General features: G+C 39.5%; 1 protein-coding gene across 1 annotated transcript; it reads left to right on the top strand.

Annotated features, from left to right (window-relative positions):
* Positions 1-853: 853 nt before the first annotated feature.
* Positions 854-7865, top strand: LOC134484015 (cytochrome P450 2C6-like). Its single transcript, XM_087609399.1, has 3 exons — positions 854-4498; positions 6110-6251; positions 7409-7865. The coding sequence occupies exons 1-3, from the start codon at positions 4250-4252 to the stop codon at positions 7588-7590; spliced, it is 573 nt and encodes a 190-aa protein (XP_087465525.1). The 5' UTR covers positions 854-4249; the 3' UTR covers positions 7591-7865.
* Positions 7866-19753: the final 11888 nt, after the last annotated feature.

Here is a 19753-nt window from a genome sequence, read left to right on the forward strand (position 1 = left end):
TCTGTTTCCATGATCTTTCCATTGATGAGAGCGGGGTGTTGAAATCTCCCACTATTATTGTGTGAGGTCCAATGTGTGTTTTGAGCTTTAGTAAGGTTTCTTTTACGTATGTAGGTGCCCTTGTATTTGGGGCATAGATATTTAGGATTGAGAGTTCATCTTGGTGGATTTTTCCTTTGATGAATATGAAGTGTCCTTCCTTATGTTTTGATGACTTTTAGTTGGATATTGATTTTATTTGATATTAGAATGGCTACTCCAGCTTGCTTCTTCTGACCATTTGCTTGGAAAGTTGTTTTCCAGCCTTTCACTCTGAGGTAGTGTCTGTCTTTGTCTCTGAGGTGTGTTTCCTGTAGGCAGCAGAATGCAGGGTCCTCGTTGCGTATCCAGTTTGTTAATCTTTGTCTTTTTATTGGGGAGTTGAGGCCATTGATATTGAGAGATATTAAGGAATAGTGATTATTGTTTCCCTTTATATTCATATTTGGATGTGAGGTTATGTTTGTGTGCTTTCATTCTCTTTGTTTTGTTGCCAAGACGATTAGTTTCTTGCTTCTTCTAGGGTATAGCTTGCCTCCTTATGTTGGGCTTTACCATTTATTATCCTTTGTAGTGCTGGATTTGTAGAAAGATATTGTGTAAATTTGGTTTTGTCATGGAATATCTTGGTTTCTCCATCAATGTTAATTGAGAGTTTTGCTGGATACAGTAACCTGGGCTGGCATTTGTGTTCTCTTAGGGTCTGTATGACATCAGTCCAGGATCTTCTGGCCTTCAGAGTTTCTGGCGAGAAGTCTGGTGTGATTCTGATAGGTCTCCCTTTATATGTTACTTGACCTTTTTCCCTTACTGCTTTTAATATTCTTTCTTTATTTTGTGCGTTTGGTGTTTTGACAATTATGTGACGGGAGGTGTTTCTTTTCTGGTCCAATCTATTTGGAGTTCTGTAGGCTTCTTGTATGTCTATGGGTATCTCTTTTTTTAGGTTAGGGAAGTTTTCTTCTATGATTTTGTTGAAGATATTTACTGGTCCTTTGAGCTGGGAGTCTTCACTCTCTTCTATGCCTATTATCCTTAGGTTTGATCTTCTCATTGAGTCCTGGATTTCCTGTGTGTTTTGGACCAGTAGCTTTTTCCGCTTTACATTATCTTTGACAGTTGAGTCAATGATTTCTATGGAATCTTCTGCTCCTGAGATTCTCTCTTCCATCTCTTGTATTCTGTTGGTGAAGCTTGTATCTACAGCTCCTTGTCTCTTCTTTTGGTTTTCTATATCCAGGGTTGTTTCCATGTGTTCTTTCTTGATTGCTTCTATTTCCATTTTTCATTCCTTCAACTGTTTGATTGTGTTTTCCTGGAATTCTTTCAGGGATTTTTGCGATTCCTCTCTGTAGGCTTCTACTTGTTTATTAATGTTTTCCTGTGTTTCCCTAAGTGTGTTCATGTCTTTCTTGAAGTCTTCCAGCATCATGACCAAACATGATTTTGAAACTAGATCTTGCTTTTCTGGTGTGTTTGGATATTCCATGTTTGTTTTGGTGGGAGAATTGGGCTCCGATGGTGCCATGTAGTCTTGGTTTCTGTTGCTTGGGTTCCTGCGCTTGCCTCTCGCCATCAGATTATCTCTAGTGTTACTTTGTTCTGCTATTTCTGACAGTGGCTAGACTGTCCTATAAGCCTGTGTGTCAGGAGTGCTGTAGACCTGTTTTCCTCTTTTTCAGTCAGTTATGGGGACAGAGTGTTCTGCTTTCGGGCGTGTAGTTTTTCCTCTCTACAGGTCTTCAGCTGTTCCTGTGGGCCTGTGTCTTGAGTTCACCAGGCAGCTTTCTTGCAGCAGAAAATTTGGTCTTACCTGTGGTCCCGAGGCTCAGGTTCGCTAGTGGGGTGCTGCCCAGGGGCTCTCTGCAGCGGCAGCAACCAGGAAGACCTGTGCCGCCCCTTCCGGGAGCTTCAGTGCACCAGGGTTCCAGATGGTCTTTGGCTTTTTCCTCTGGCGTCCGAGATGTGTGTGCAGGGAGCAGTATCTTCTGGTTTCCCAGGCTTGTCTGCCTCTCTGAAGGTTTAGCTCTCCCTCCCACGGGATTTGGGTGCAGAGAACTGTTTATCTGGTCTGTTTCTTTCAGGTTCCGGCGGTGTCTCAGGCGCAGGGGTCCTGCCGCTTCTGGGCCCTCCCCCACGGGAGCCCAGAGGCCTTATACAGTTTCCTCTTGGGCCAGGGATGTGGGCAGGGGTGAGCAGTGTTGGTGGTCTCTTCCGCTCTGCAGCCTCAGGAGTGCCCACCTGACCAGGCGGTTGGGTCTCTCTCTCACCGGGTCTCCCTCTGTTTCCTCTTAAAGGGGAGTGTGTACCCTGGAGAAAGCACCTGAGTGTGCCAACTCAAAAGTTACTTTTAAATACATTCAATATTTTATCATATATGAAGTTCACCTCTCAATTTTATGTAATTTACATTAAAGTGACTCTAGCAAAAATATGAATAATAATTAATAATTAAAGGGTAGGAGAAATGGAAAATGGCACATGATTAAGAGCTTCACAAAAATACTTAAATACAACAGTGTAATGAGGAACAAAGAAAAATGGGGCAGGGAATATGACACTGTAACATAGATATCAGATGAACATGTAAGCTACATTTCTACAGTTACAGTATGGATGTCGATTGAAAACAATAAGGAGCCAACATAGGGTTATAAAAGGTTTATAAAAGGGGTCTCTTCTTGCTTGGGCTCCCTTTCTACCCACAGTCCTGCAGTGACTAAGTGTCCCCCATGGAAGAAGACAGAGTTGCTTTTAAAGAGTCAGCCTAAGTAGCCCTGTATTCAAAGATCTTTAGTGGCTGACAGAGAAAGAGCAATCTACAGGGATGAAAGGGGAAGAGTTACCATGTTCCAGTTCCAGAATTGAGAGGATCAGAGCACCTTTCTCTAATTTGCTTGTGAATTTTAGTGGCAAGATCTACCTCTTAGTTAAGTTAGTAACTGTGTGTGTGTGTGTGTGTGTGTGTGTGTGTGTTATCTATCACCTTAATAAATCATTCTAAATACTCTGCAATGTGAAGAGAATGAAACCACTAATCCAAGAAACAGTCACAGAGTTTCAGAACATCAGACTAAATATAAGCATGACATCCTCTAGAAAGATCCCTGAGTCACATGTAAACACTTGCCTTGAGACTGCTGAGCAAAAATGTAAGCCTGGACTCCAGTATTCGTAGAAATGTGTCTTTTCTTAATGAAACACCTGAGAATATTTTTATCTACTCCTCTGAATCAGGGTCAAGGAAGTCATGGGCTCCAGGAATCAGAACAGCCCACATAGAAAGATAAGATAAAGGCTAGGTTTCTGGACACACGACCTATAGAGATCTCTATTCTGTTTTTACCATGTGGATCCTGTATTCATGAACAAAGATGAGGAAAAAGGAGAAGTAATATGTGGTCTGATGCCTACATCAACTGAGCTTTTATTTCAAGAGCTATGAATTTAAATACTTAGAAACAATTTTAAACTCATAAAATGGAATACTACAAACTAAATATAAATGACTAGTACTAGTAGAAGATAATCAAATTTTTCATGATGGAGAATCATATTTATATACTGTCAATGAATCTCACAGTGAAAATTGGAATAACTAATTCTGAAATCCAACACATTGTTCATGAAGTAACAGAAAGTGTGATGCTTGTGTTGTCTTTTTGAAGCTGTCTTTTAGTATATGGAATATAACTGTAATTCATGTTTTTCATTTTTCACAACAGAAGATATGTTATGTAATTGGCTGCATAGCAAACATTAATTATTTACAAATATGGTTATACTTCAGAAGCACTTGACTTTGATGGTGACCTATTATGAACATTATATCCCACCAAATTTCTCTCTCTCTCTCTCTCTCTCTCTCTCTCTCTCTCTCTCTCTCTCTCTCCCTCTCTCTCTCTCTCTCTCTCACACACACACACACACACACACTAAAGATATTTTAAGATATATTTTTGACAAAAATTCAATGTTTGATTTCTAATTATCTTTATCAGAGTATGATATGATGTTATTTATGTTGTTATGCTATTTGAAGTATTTACTTAATCCTTTTGTTCTTGTTATTATAATAATACATAGTGATGTATTGTAACAGCTATTAGTGAGGTAGTGGTATGCATCTATATATAGCATATCTGCATGTCTTAATGTACTCCTGGATATAAAATGCATTTGTAATGCTACTTTTGTGCATCATGTAGTCATGCATTGTGATAAACAGTTTACTTCTTTCCCATTTCAACACTTCTACTGTGACCAACCAGCTAAAGTCCAGGAAGAGATTGATCGTGTGGTTGGCAAACATCGCAGCCCTTGCATGCAGGACAGGAGCCGCATGCCCTACACAGATGCCATGATTCATGAGGTTCAGAGGTTCATTGACCTCATTCCTACCAACCTGCCACATGCGGTGACCTGTGACATTAAGTTCAGGAACTACCTAATACCCAAGGTAAGTTTTCCTTTTCTCTGCTGCACATCTGTGCTATGTGCTCCAGTCTTCTCAGTCACACTTTACCTTTGATTCCTATATTTTTTCTCCCCATTCACGGTGTTCCCTTGAGATTGAGGATATGATTGAATCCTTAATCCTTATTTTTTTCTTTTCCTTATTTCTCTATCCATGCTTAAACTTATCACTTCTATCATACTTGCCCTGTTCTTTGATAGTATACACATTCAATTATACCCCTTTATTACATATTTTTTCCCTTGGACTGTGAGTTTCCCATTGGGAATGCTATGTAGGTTTCCACATAGCTTCTTACATACATCATATTTTGTTTAAGCCTTCATTTTTATTGCCAACTTTCCCTTTCATATAACTTTACTACCTCTTTGAATCCTGCCCCCAGTATTGTCCTTTCTACTTTCATTTAACATGTATTCTACTACCCCCATGCATTTCCACTGACAATAACCTGCATTTAGCTATCTAGCCTCCACATATACCCTAAGTTAAAAAGCCTAAAACACACAAATATTTTAACCAGGACTCTCAAGATAGAGAAAATATGTAGCATTTGTATCTTTGAGCTGTATGACCTAAGTAAGTATACATTTTTCTCATGAGTATGAGAAGTGTTTTCTTCTTTTGGGTAGGGTCATCCCAGCATTTCTGGATTTAACCAGTCTGGTTGTGATGAATAATGTTTTTGATATGAACTTTGGAAAGGTAAATTTTATTCATCTGATGAAGTTGTCATCTAGGTTTACTGCTAAATGAGCACATCCTTTCTAGTTCTTTTTGAACTCTGGTTGGCTGGTTTAACTCAGTTCTTTTGGCCCAAACTTCTCTCCAAGCTGACTGATTCAATCTGACTTCTCTCAGATTCTCACCCAATTCCTCCTCTGCTGGGTATCAAACTAACTCTGGCAATCTATTCTAATCTTTGGACTCTTTCATATTGTCTGAGTCATTCTGCCTTTACTTGTGTCTAACTTGTTCTCCTTGAAACCTGTCTCTGTAAATCTGCCCCTGTTAAAAACTGCTGCTGAACTCCACAAAATGAACTACCATGAACTCCACTCCTTTCTCCTGTCTTTTAGATCACTGAACTAATGGAACTAATTGAATGGAAGTCAGAGATTTATATGTCTCTCTCTCCTGAGTGCTGGGATTAAGGGTGAATGCTACCATTCCTGGACCTATGCTTTGGTTTAAGTGAAACTTGCTCTATGCAATACTGGTCTTGAACTCAGAGGTTTGCTTGCCTTTGTCTCCTGGAATTTAAGGCATATCTGTATTACAGCCAGATCGCACAGATCTAGAAGGAGTTTGGATATGATCCCTTTCCCAAGCAGCTTGCTTAAAATTCTGCTAGAGATGATGATTTCACTACTGAAGTACTGACCTAAAATTGATCTGAAGGCACTTTAGTAACATCACTGTCACAGTTCTCATACTCTTCCTATGCTTTCTCTGCCATAAATATACCCGATATTCTTTAAACTTAATCTTACCTATGGACCAGAAGATTGAACTATGTTATTTACTATTTTCCTTATAAGTCATGAATTTTTGTAACTTGCTTGTTTGTTACTCTTCTGTGTGTCATTACAGGGAACAACAATAATAACATCACTCTCATCAGTGCTGCATGACAGCAAGGAATTCCCCGACCCAGAGATATTTGACCCTGGCCACTTTTTAGATGGGAATGGAAAGTTTAAGAAAAGTGACTATTTCATGCCTTTCTCAGCAGGTAATAGAAACTCATTTCCATGGTTCCAGTGACATGCAGAACCGTGGGGACTTAGAGTGTGACTCCACATGTGCTGATAGATTTGCATCTGCATGATAAGGAGCATAATTTTCATTGTGTATGCACTGTCCTTGATATGATCACCTTCTTTGTCAGGGTATGAAAATGAGTGTTGTGATTGTTTATCAGTTGTTCATAAATCGAGAAACCTAGAGTATAGGGAATTTGCTTTCTTCCTTTAGGTACATTACAGAAATACCAAGGATACCATTCTAGAAACTAAACTTCACTAACATTTTACTTACTCCCCATGAAAATGGAGACTTCTTCAAAAATTAAATTCCTTCTTTGCTCTTACTCACCTCCAGACTGGATAATAAGCTATGTCTCCTAAAACATAGAAAAGCACCAAGGGGCCTAAAACATATACAGGAAACAGAGGAGTGATTACTTCATGCCAATACAGTATAGTTAATGCATGTGAGATTATCACATATCCCCAGGCCAGAGGGATACTGGGAAAAGTTCATACCTTGCTCTTTCACACACTACATTTTGTACAAAACATAGAGCAGCATTCTCATTAAAATGTCTAGCTTACTCAAAGGGTATAGGTCACAAATAATATTCAAAAGAACATGGAGATCATTTCATTGAAGTTTCTTAACCAATTGAACAGGAAATTTTCTCTCTTTTGAAAAATTTTCAGATCACCTTAGTTTGATGAAAATATTGTAGATATGCCATCATGCCCTGCCGTGGCCCAGGGTTCCCCTCTCCCAAATTCAGGGTATGAACAGTGGATATAAAGTACATTTCTAAGTGTGTGTGCTACCTTAGTTTTATGTTCTTTATGAAAAAATTAAAAACCGCCCCCTCCACAACTTTCCTGGTGCTTTGAATATAGGTAAGATCATAACATCCATCTAGCTGACTAGTACTTTTGTATGATGTATTCTTTGATATCATATGTTAGTTTGAAAAATGACTCTTTTTGTCTAAAATGTTTGTTCCTTTAGCCATCCATTAATCTAAAAAATGTATGCTTTAACTCAGTAGTTACTGTTATCCCCTTGTATTTTTTGTACCAGTGCAATACATCTCAGGTCAACACCGTATACAAGGAATAATTACCTTTTTTGGCATTTCCCTCCTAGGAAAACGGATGTGTGCAGGAGAGGGCCTAGCCCGCATGGAGTTATTTTTATTCCTGACCACAATTTTACAGAACTTTAAGCTGAAATCTGTACTTCAACCAAAGGATATTGATACAACTCCAGTTTTCCCTGGATTTGCCTCTCTACCACCATTTTATGAGCTGTGCTTCATTCCTCTCTAAAGAGATCAAATTGCCTGGCTCCTGATGTGTTGTATTTTCTCCCTTCAAATAACTCCTATATTCTTCAAGATTCAAGAAATATCCATATTGCATTTTCCAGTTTCTGGAGTCACTGCTCACATATATCTGCACTTCCCTATTCTCTGTAACAGTCTCCCCATCTCATGTACCTATGTAGATCTAATTTTGAGTTCTTACTGTGGTTTAGCTGTAGCACTGGTAATTCACAAAAATTTATCTTCTTTATGTTCTCAAAAATAAGATCTTTTGATTGAGTTGCCTTTGTTCAGTGTTTCCTTACAATTCAGGCTAAAACCAAAACACTAGATTCTCAATATATCATGTTGTTCCGTATAATGATAACAGAGCATGTAAAGTGGCAGTTCTGGGGAGGAACAGGTTCCTCCTGTTGCCCTTTTCATTCAAGTCTGAAGACCCAACCTTCATCTTCAGTGCATGTCTCAAAGTCAATGCATGTGCTCGTTATACTAGGGTTTGAGAGGCAGGCACAGGAGGATCCCTTGGGTTTCCTGGTCACCCATATTAGATTAATAGCCGTACTAGGGAGATAAACTGTCTCGCAAAACAAGACAAGATGTTTCTAAAAGAAACAGTACTAGTAAAAGTTTTACTTCTGGCCTTTACATAGATATGACTCTCTTCTCAAACATGCAACTATTCATGCACACACTATCTTCCCCTTTAACTAATATAAACGGGAATGTGAATGGGAGATTAGTAAGAAAGCTTTTTTTTCCTTAATGTTAAGTATAGCCACTAGCAGTATTTGTGTTTGAAACATATAAATGCTGATGAGGAACTGAAGCACTCTGTAGACAAATATAATGAAGACAACTCACAGGGAGGAATAAACATGCAGGTTGTGTCAAGATTTGCTTTCAACAATACTGACAAAAGACTCTTAGTGCTTTTTCCTTTGATTTATTCTTTCTTCATATAGCATCTCCTCACTACAGCCCCTCCCCCAACATTCCACTTCTTCAAGTTCCTCTTGAAGGAACCGTTATTCTTCCCCAGATCCATTGTTCTTTCATTTCCCTTCAGAAAATAGCAGGCCTTCTAGGGATATCAAGCCAACTTGGTATAAAAAGGTGTGACAAGATTAGCCACAAATCGTCATATCAAGGTTCTACTCGACAAGGAAGAGGAAAATGGTCCAAAGAGTAGACAAATGAGGCAGAGATACCCAGACTCCTCCTGTTAGGAGTCCCCAAAACACTAAGCTATGCAACCACATCATGTATGCAGAGGACCTAATGCAGACCCATTTGGTCTTTGCTTCCATCTATGTGAACTGTTATGAGCTCTGAATAGTTGATTATCTAGGCTGTGTTCTCATAATGATTTTTTTTTTGTATACATGTGCTTTTAGGACTGACCACTTGGTATTTGTGCTAGTAAGAACTTTTTCCCATGGGATTTGGGTGCATGAAACTGTGGGATGTTACCAGTTCACTTCCGGGCAGAGCCAAAAACAGGAAGGGCTCTGACCCCAAGGAATTCTGCCTCTGTGTATCCTGAATCCACCAAGCAGGTCACTTGGTAGCAGAAAAGTGGGTCTTATGTCTGCTCTCAACTGTGGTGGCGCTTCTGGGACTGTCTTCCAGCTCTAGGCGTGGGCAGGAATTAAAGGGTCCTGCCCCTAATTGCTCCTATAGGTTCTTGCACCCAGTGGCCACAGATGGCACTGTGCAATTCTCTTGGGTCTGGACTGTGGGCAGAGGATCTTCTCCTCTCACTTCTCAGAAGTATCCACACTTCTGAATGTCCAACTCTCTCCCCCATGGGATATTGGTGCAGGGAGCTGTTTGGCCAGTTCATTAAGGTCCTGGGCACAGAAAATTAATTATTCCATTTGTTTACACTTCAAATGATATCTCCCTTGCCAGTTAACTCACTATACCACACCCATGCCATCTACCATCTCCCCTCTCAGCTTTGCCTACATTAGGGTGCTTCCCACCCCATCCACCCACTCCTGCCCCACCATTCCAGCATCCTCTTATGCTGGGGCATCAAATCTCCCCAGTACCTCTGGCTTTCCCCCATTGATGTCAGGTAAGGCCATCCTTAGCCATATATGTATCTGGAGCCGTGGATCCTTCCCTGTACACCCCTTGGTGCTATAATTCCTGGGAGCACTAGGTAGTCTGGATAGCTGATGTTGCTCTTCCTATGGGGCTGCAATCCCCCTCTGCTACCCCATTCCTTCTGCTGTCTCCCCTACCAGAGGCCTGGAGCTCAGTGTGATGGTTGGCTCCAAGCTTCTACATCTGCACTGATCAGTTGCTGGCTGAACCTCCCAGTTAACAGCTAGACCAGGTTCCTGTTAGCATTTGCCTCTTGTCAACAGCAACAGTGTCAAGATTGGTGTCTGCAGACAGAATAAATACCCAGATGAGATTGTCCCCCCATGGTCCTTCCTTCAGTCTCTGCTCCATTTTTTGTCCCTGTTCTTCCTTTGAACAGGGATATTAATGTGTTAAAAACCTTGTGATGGGTGGATGGCACTTTACATCAAATGGGGGTTGTGCCTATCTACTGAAAGTGGTCTCAACAGGTTCTATCTCCCCTTCCCTGTGCCTTTTGGCTAAAGTCATCACTGTTGAGTCCCTCAAGGGTATCTTAGACACTCCACTCTCTACCCCATTTCTTCATCCCCCACTGCTACATATTGCTACTGTATCTCCTGACCCTCTGTTTCTCTCTCCTGTCTCTTTCAGTGCCTGATTCTGCCCACCTTTTTTCCTTTCCTGTTCTCTTCCTCCCAGGTGGCCCCTCCGTCCACTTCCTGAAATTGTCCAGTACCCGCTCTATGAAGGACTGAAGTGTCCACACCTACTCTTCCTTCCTTTTAAGTTCCATATAGTCTGTGGGTTGTGTCGTGGGCATTGCGGTCTTTTGGGCTAATATTCACTTATCAGTGAGTACATACTATGTGTGTTCTTTAGTGACTGTGTTACCTCATTCAAAATAATATTTTCTAGTTCCAACCATTTGCCTAAGAATTACCTGTAGTCGAGAAAGAACTGGAAGAGCTTGAAGGGGCTCGAGACCCCATATGCCCAACAATGCCAAGCAACCAGAGCTTCCAGGGACTAAGCCACTACCTAAAGACTATACATGGACTGACCCTGGACTCTGACCTCATAGGTAGCAATGAATATCCTAGTAAGAGCACCAGTGGAAGGGGAAGCCCTGGGTCCTGCTAAGACTGAACCCCCAGTGAACTAGACTGTTGGGGGGAGGGCGGCAATGGGGGGAGGGTGGGGAGGGGAACACCCATAAGGAAGGGGAGGGGGGAGGGGGATGTTTGCCCGGAAACCGGGAAAGGGAATAACACTGGAAATGTATATAAGAAATACTCAAGTTATTAAAAAAAAAAGAATTACCTGTAGTCATTTTTTTAGTACCTGAATGGTACTCTATTGTATAAGTGTACCATATTTTGTGTATCCATTCTTCCCTTGAGAGACATCTTGGTTGTTTCCAGCTTCTGGCTATTATTAATAAAGCTACTATAGACATAGTGGAGCATGTGTCCTTGTAATATATTGGAGCATCTTTTAGGTATATGCCCAAGAGTGCTATAGTTCGTTCCTCATGTAGAATTATATGTAATTTTCTCAGGAACTGCCAGATTGATTTTTATGCCTCTGACTACTACAGTCCTTCCTCCCACTCTTATGCATGGGTCATGGGCCTCATATTAGACCAGTCATTTGCAACACTGTATCTTCAATTAATAAGAGACCTCACTAAGGCCACCCTTTATTTATTTGGAGATCCTTTATCCACTTGGACTTGAGCATTGTTCAGAGCAATAAGAATGGATTGATTTACATTCTTCTACATGCTGTTCTCCAGTTGAACAAACACCATTTGTGGCTATCCTTTTGACACTGATGGTTTTAGTTCCTTTGTCAAAAATCAAGTGACCATAGATGTGTGGGTTCATTTATGAGTCTTCTATTCTATTCTTCTGATCTATCTGTGTGTCTCTTTTCCAATACCATGCAATTTTTATCACTACTGCTTTGCAATACAGCCCGAGGTCAGGGATGCTGATTGCCCTAGAAGTTCTTTTATTGCTGATGATAGTTTTCACTGTCCTGGATTTTTTGTCATTGCAAATGAATTTAAAAATAGCCCTTTCTATCTTTATGAGGAACTGAGTTGGAATTTTAATAGGGATTTCATTGAATCTGTAGATTGCTTTTTGGCAAGATGGCTACGTTTACAATATTAATCCTGTCAATCCATGAACATCTGAGATCTTTCCATCTTCTGACATCTTCTTCAACTTCTTTAATCAGAGATTTGAAATTCTTGTCATAGACATCTTTCACTTGTTTGGTTAGAGTCACACTGAGAAATTTTATATTGTGACTATTGTGAAAACTGTCATTTCACTAATTTCATTCTCAGCCTGTTTATCCTTTTAGCAGGGGATGGCTACTGATTTGTTTGAGTTAATTTTATATCTAGCCACTTTGCTGAAGTTGTTTATCAGGCTTAGGAGTTCTCTGGTTGAAATTTTGGGGTCATGTTGTATACTATCATATCATCTGCAAATAGTGATATTTTGAATTGTCTTTGACTTCGTTTTATTTTCTGATTGCTCTGGCTAGGATTTCACGTACTATATTGAATAGGAGGCAATGAGTTGGCAGCCTTATCTAGTCCATGATATTGGTCAGATTCCTTGAAGTTTGTCTCCATTTACTTGATGTTGGCTATTTATTTGCCATATATTGCTTTTACTATGTTTAGGTAATGGCCTTGAATTCCTGACCTTCCCTAGACTTTTAACTTGAAGTGGTGTTGAATTTTACCAAATGATTTCCCAACATCTAATGAGATGATTATGTGGCTTTTTCTTTGAGTTTGTTTATTTAGTGGATTATGTTGATGGGTTTCCATATACAGAGCTATTCCTTCATCCCTGGAAGGAATACTTGACCGTGATAGATAATCATTTTTGTCTGTTCTTGGATTCTGCTTGTGAGAATTTTACTGAGCAGTTTTGTGTTATAAGGGAAATTGGTCTGAAGTTCTTTTTCTTTTTTGGGACTTTATGTGGTTTAGGCACAAGAATAATTGTTGCTTTATAGAAGGAATTGTGTAGTCTTCCTTCCGTTTCTATTTTGGGGAATAGTTTGGACAGTATTAGTCTTAGGGCTTATAGGAAAGTCTGACAGAATTCTTCACTAAAACCTTCTGGTCTGGCGCTTTCTCTGGTTGTGAGACTTTTAATAAGTGCTGCTATTTCCTTAGGCATTGTGTAACTGTTTCGATGGCTTATTTGATGTGATTTAACTTTGGTACCTGGTATCTGTCTAGAAAATTGTCTATTTCCTCAGATTTTCCATTTTTGTTGAACATAGGCTTTTGTAGTTATTTTCGTGATGTTTAAATTTAGACATTTTCTTTTCTTATGTCTCCCTTTTCATTTCTGATTTTGTTAATTTGGATAGTCTCTCTGTGCCCTCTGGCTTGTCTGTCTAAGAGTTTTTTTCTATCTTGCTGATTTTGTCAAAGAACCATCCCATGTTTTCCTTTATTCTTTGTATAGTACTTTTTGTTTCTCCTTAGCTGATTTCAGCCCTGAGTTTCATTATTTCCTGCTCTCTACTATTCCTGAGTGTATTTGCTTCTTTTTGTTCTAGAGCTTTTAGGTGTGCTGTAAAGCTGCTTATGTATGCTCTTTCCAGCTTGTTTTGGAGGCACTCAGTGCTATGAGTTTTCCTCTTTCACTGCTTTCATTGTGTTACATAAATTTGGGTATGTTGTGCATTCATTTTCATTTAATTCTAAAAAGTCTTTAATTTCTTTCATTATTTCTTCCTTGACCAGGTTATCATTGGGTAGAGCATTTTTCAGCTTCTATGTGTATGTGGGCTTTCTGTCATTTTGGTTTTTATTCAAGATCAGCCATAGTCTATATTGATCTGATAGGATACAATGTATTATTTCAATCTTCTTCTATCTGTCGAGGCATGTTTTGTGACCAATTATATTGTCAGTATTGGAGAAGATACCATGAGGTGTCAACTAGAAGATATATTGTATTCTTTTAGGATGAAATGTTCTATAGAAATCTGTTAAACACATTTGGTTCATAACTTCTTTTAGTTATTCAGTGCCCATGTTTAGTTTCTCTTTCCATGATCTGTCCACTGCTGAGAGAGGCATGTTGAAGTCTCCCAGTATTATTATGTGAGGTGCAATGTGTGTTTTTAGCTTTAGTAATGTTTGTTTTTGAATGTAGTTGCCCTTGCATTTGCATCATAGTTATTCAGGACTGGGAATTCATCTTGGTGTCAATTTCTTTGATGAATATGAAGTGTCCCTCCTTACCTTTTTTGATAAGTTCTAGGTGAAAGTCAATTTTAATCTATATTAGAATGGCTACTTCAGATCTTTTCTTGGGATCATTAGCTTGGAAATATTTTTTCTCCATCTTTATTAAATTGGGTATTTTTATTTACATTATAATTGTTATTACCTTTCCAGGTTTCCAGGCCAAAATCCCCCTAAGTCCTCCCCTTCCCCTTTTATGAGGGTGTTCCCCTCTCCATCCTCCCTCCATTGCCACCCTCCTCCCAACAATACCGTTCACTGAGGGTTCAGTCTTGGCAGGACCAAGGGCTTCCCTTCCACTGGTGCCCTTAGTAGGTTATTTATTGCTATCGAAGCAATTGGAGCCCAGGGTCAGTCCACGTATCATCTTTGGGTAGTGGCTTAGTCCCTGGAAGCTCTGGTTGGTTGGCATTGTTGTTCTTATGGGGTCTCAAGCCTCTTCAAGTTCTAAAAGTCCTTTCTCTGATTCCTTCAACGTGGGTCCCGTTCTCAGTTCAGTGGTTTGCTGCAGGCATTCACCTATGTATTTGCTGTATTCTGGTTGTGTCTCTCAGGGGAGATCTACATCTGTTTCCTGTCAGCCTGCACTTCTTTGCTTCATCCATCTTATATAGTTTGGTGGCTGTATATGTATGGGCCACATATGAGGCAGGCTCTGAATGGGTGTTCCTTCAGCATCTGTTCTAAACTTTCCCTCTTTATTCCCTCCTAAAGGTATTCATGTTCTCCTTTTAAAGAAGGAGTGAAGCATTCCCATTTTGGGGATCCTTCTTGAATTTCATGTGTTCTGTTTATCTAGGGTAATTTGAGCATTTGGGCTAATATCCACTTATCATTGAGTACATACCATCTGTATTTTTCTGTAATTGTGTTACCTCACACAGGATGGTATTTTCCAGTTCCATCCATTTGCCTATGAATTTGCAGAAGTCATTGTTTTTGCTAGCTGAATAATATTCCATTGTGTAGATGTATGACATTTTATGTATGCATTTCTCTGTTGAAGGGCATCTGGATTCTTTCTAGCTTCTGGCTCTTATAAATAAGGCTGCTCTGAACATAGTGGAGTATGTGTATTTATTATTTTGGGGGGCATCTTTTGGGTATATGTCCAAGAGAGGTATAGCTGGTTCCTCATGTAGTTCAATGTAGAATTTTCTGAGGAACCTCCAGACTGATTTCCAGAACAGTTGTATCAGTCTGCAATCCCACCAACAATGGTGTGTTCCTCTTTCTCCACTTCCTTCCTAGCATCTGATGTAGCCGGAGTTTTTGATTTTAACAATTCTGACTGGCATGAGTAGGTTGTTTTGATTTGCATTTCCCTTATGACTAAAGATGTTGAACATTTCTTTAGGTGTTTCTCAGCCATTTGGCATTCATCAGCTGTGAATTCTTTGCTTAGCTTTGAACCCCATTTTTAATAAGGTTATTTGTCTCCCTGCAGTTTAACTTCTTTATTTCTTCGTATATGTTGGATATAAGTCATCTATCAGTTGTAGGATTGATAGAGTTCTTTTCCCATTCTGTTGGTTGTTGTTTTGTCCTAAAAACAGTGTCCTTTGCCTTACAGAAACTTTGCAGTTTTATGAAATCCCACTTTTCAATTCTTGATCTTAGTGCATAAGCCATTGGTGTTTTATTCGAGAAATGTTCTCCAGTGCCCATGTGTTCAAGGTTCTTCCCCAATTTTTCTTCTATTAGTTTGAGTGTATCTGGTTTGTTGTGGAGGTCCTTGTTCCACGTGGAATTAAACTTTGTACAGGGTGATAAGAATGGGTCGATCTGCATTCTTGTACATGCTGACCTCGAGTTGAACCAGCACCATTTGCTGAAAATGCAATCTATTTTCCATTGGATGGTTTTGGCTCCTTTGTCAAAAATCAAGTGACCATGGGTGTGTGGGTTCATTTCTGGGTCTTCAGTTGCATGCTACTGGTTTATCTGTACCAAGACTATACAGTTTTTATCACTATTGCACTGTAATACTGCTCGAGTTCAGGGATAGTGATTTCCCCGGAAGTCGTTTTATTGTTGAGGATAGTTTTAGCTATCCTGGGTTTTTTGTTTTTCCAGATGAATTTGCAAATTGTTCTGTCTAACTCTCTGAACAATTTTATTGGAATTTTGATGGGGACTGCGTTGAATCTGTAGATTGCTTTTGGTAAAATGTCCATTTTTTACTATGTTAATCTTTCTAATCCATGAGCATGGGAGATCTTTCCATCTTCTGAGGTCTTCTTCAATTTCTTTCTTCAGAGGCTTGAATTTCTTATCATACAGATCTTTTACTTGCTTGGCTAAAGTCATACCGAGGTATTTTATATTCTTTGGGACTATTATGAAGTGTTATTTAATAATTTCTTTCCCAGCTTATTTCTTTTTTGTGTAGACATAGGGTACTGATTTATTTGAGTTAATTTTGTACCCAGCCACTTTTCTGAAGGTGTTTATCAGTTTCAGTAGTTCTCTGGTGGAACTTTTATGATCACTTAAATCATATCATATCATCTACAAATAGTGATACTTTGACTTCTACTTTTCCAATTTGTATCCTTTTGATCTCCATTTGTTGTCTGAGTGCTCTGGCTAGGACTTCAAGAACTATATTGTATAGGTAGGGAGAGAGTGGACAGCCTTTTCTAGTCCCTGATTTTAGTGGGATGGCTTCACGTTTCTCTCCATTTAGTTTAATATTAGCTACTGGTTTGCTGTATATGGCTTTAACTTTGTTTAGGTATGAGCCTTGAATTCCTGTTCTTTCCATGACTTTTATCAGGAAGGGGTGTTGAATTTTGTCAAATGGTTGCTCGGCATCTAATGAAATGGTCCTATGGATTTTATCTTTCATTTTGTTTATAGAGTGGATTACGTTTATAGTTTTCCATATATTCAACCATCCTTGCATACCCAGGATGAAGCCTACTTGATCATAATGGATGATTGTTTTGATGTGCTCTTAGATTCGGTTTGCAAAAATTTTATTGAGTATTTTTGCATTGATATTCATAAGGGAAATTGGTCTGAAGTTCTCTTTCTTTGTTGGGTCTTTGTGTGGTTTACGTATAAGAGAAATTGTGGTGCAACAAACCCAAACTTATGGTACAAAATGAAAGCTGTGCTAAGAGGAAAACTCATAGCTCTCAGTGCCTGCAGAAAGAAACAGGAGAGATCATATATCAGCAGCTTGACAGCACACCTAAAATATCTAGAACAAAAAGAAGCAAATACACCCAGGAGAAGTAGAAGGCAGGAAATAAACTCAGAGCTGAAATCAACCAAGTAGAAACAAAAAGGACCATTCAAAGAATCCACAGAACCAAAAGTTGGTTCTTTGAGAAAATCAACAAGATAGATAAAACCTTATCCAAACTAACAAGACAACACAAAGAGTATGTCCAAATTAACAAAATCAGAAATGAAAAGGGAGACATAACTACAGAATCAGAGGAAATTCAAAAAATCATCAGATCCTAGTATAAAAGCCTATATTCAACAAAACTTGAAAATCTGCAGGAAATGGACAATTTCCTAGACAGATACCAGGTACCAAAGTTAAATCAGGAACAGATAAACAACCCCATAACTCCTAAAGAAATAGATGCAGTCATCAAGGGTCTCCCAATCAAAAAGAGCCCAGGTCCAGATGGGTTCAGTGCAGAATTCTATCAAAACTTCATAGAAGACCTCATACCAATACTATGCAAACTATTCCACAAAATTGAAACAGATAGAGCGCTACTGAATTTCTTCTATAAAGCCACAATTACTCTTATACATAAACCACACAAAGACCCAACAAAGAAAGAGAACTTCAGACCAATTTCCCTTATGAATATTGATGCAAAAATACTCAATAAAAATGTGTCCAACCGAATCTAAGAGCACATCAAAACAATCATCCACCATGATCAAGTAGGCTTCATCCCAGGCATGCAGGGGTGGTTGAATATATGGAAAACCATCAACATAATCCATTATATCAACAAATTGAAAGAACAAAACCACTTGATCATTTCATTTGATGCTGAGAAAGCATTTGACAAATTTCAACACCCTTCATGATAAAAGTCCTGGGAAGAATAGGAATTCAAGACCCATACCTAAACATGGTAAAAGCCATATACAGCAAACCAGTAGCTAACATTAAACTAAATGGAGAGAAACTTGAAGCAATACCACTAAAATCAGGGACTAGACGAGGATGCCCACTCTCTCCCTACTTATTCAATATAGTTCTTGAACACATGGGCACTGGAGAAAATTTCCTGAACAAAACACCAATGGCGTATGCTCTAAGATCAAAAATTGATGAATGGGATCTCATAAAACTGCAAAGCTTCTGTAAGGCAAAGGACACTGTTGTTAGGATAAAACAACAACCAACAGATTGGAAAAAGATCTGTACCAATCCTACAACTGATAGAAGGCTTATTTCCAAAATATACAAAGAACTCAAGAAGTTAGACTGCAGGGAGACAAATAACCCTATTAAAAATGGGGTTCAGATCGAAACAAAGAATTCACAGCTGAGGAATGCTGAATGGCTCAGAAACACCTAAAGAAATGTTCAACATCTTTAGTCATAAGGGAAATGCAAATCAAAACAACCCTGAGATTTCACATCACACCAGTGAGGATGGCTAAGATCAAAAATTCAGGTGACAGTTAATGCTGGCGAGAATGTGGAGAAAGAGGAACACTCCTCCATTGTTGGTGGGATTGAAGACTGGTACAACCATTTTGGAAATCAGTCTGGAGGTTCCTCAGAAAATTGGACATTGAACTACCTGAGAACCCAGCTATACCTCTCTTGGGCATATAGCCAAAAGATGCCCCAAAATATAACAAAGAAACGTGCTCCACTATGTTCATAGCAGCCTTATTTATAATAGCCAGAAGCTGGAAAGAATCCAGATACCCTTCAACAGAGGAATGGATACAGAAAATATTGTACATGTACACAATGGAATAGTACTCAGCTATCAAAAACAATGACCTTATGAAATTCATAGGCAAATGAATGGAACTGGAAAATATCATCCTGACTGAGCTAACACAATCTCACAAAAACACACATTGTATGCACTCATTGATTAGCGGATATTAGCCCAAATGCTTGAATTACCCTTGATGTACAGAACACATCAAACTCAAGAAGGATGACCAAAATGCAAATGTTTCCCTCCTTCATTAAAAGGGGTCAAGAATACCCTTGGGAGGGAATAGGCAGGCAAAGCTTAGAACAGATGCAGAAGGAACACCCATTCAGAGCCTGCCCGACATGTGGCCCATACATATACAGTAACCAGTATAGATGTGATGGATGAAGCAAAGAAGTTCAGGCCGACAGGAACCGGACGTATATCTCTCTTGAGGGACACAGCCAGAATACAGCAAATACATGGGCAAATGCCATCAGCATACTACTGAACCGAGAACGGGACCCTGTTGAAGGAATCTTATAAAGGACTGAAAGAGCTTGAAGGGTCCAGTGACCCCATATGAACAACAGTGCCAACCACCTAGAGCTTCCAAGGACTAAGCCACTACCCAAAGACTGTACATGGACTGACCCTGGACTCCAACTGCATACATAGCCATGAATATCCTAGTAAGAGCACCAGTGGAAGGGAAAACCCTTGGTCCTGCCAAGACTGAAGCCCCAGTGAACGTGATTGTTGGGGGGAGGGCAGTAATGGGGGGAGGATGGGGAGGGGAACACTCATGGAGAAGGGGAGGAACAGGGGTTAGGGCAGCGTTGGCCCAGAAATCGGGA

Source organism: Rattus norvegicus, chromosome 1 (genome assembly GCF_021556685.1).
Source record: "Rattus norvegicus strain SHRSP/BbbUtx chromosome 1, alternate assembly SHRSP_T2T, whole genome shotgun sequence".
In the NCBI taxonomy this organism is placed as follows: domain Eukaryota; kingdom Metazoa; phylum Chordata; class Mammalia; order Rodentia; family Muridae; genus Rattus; species Rattus norvegicus.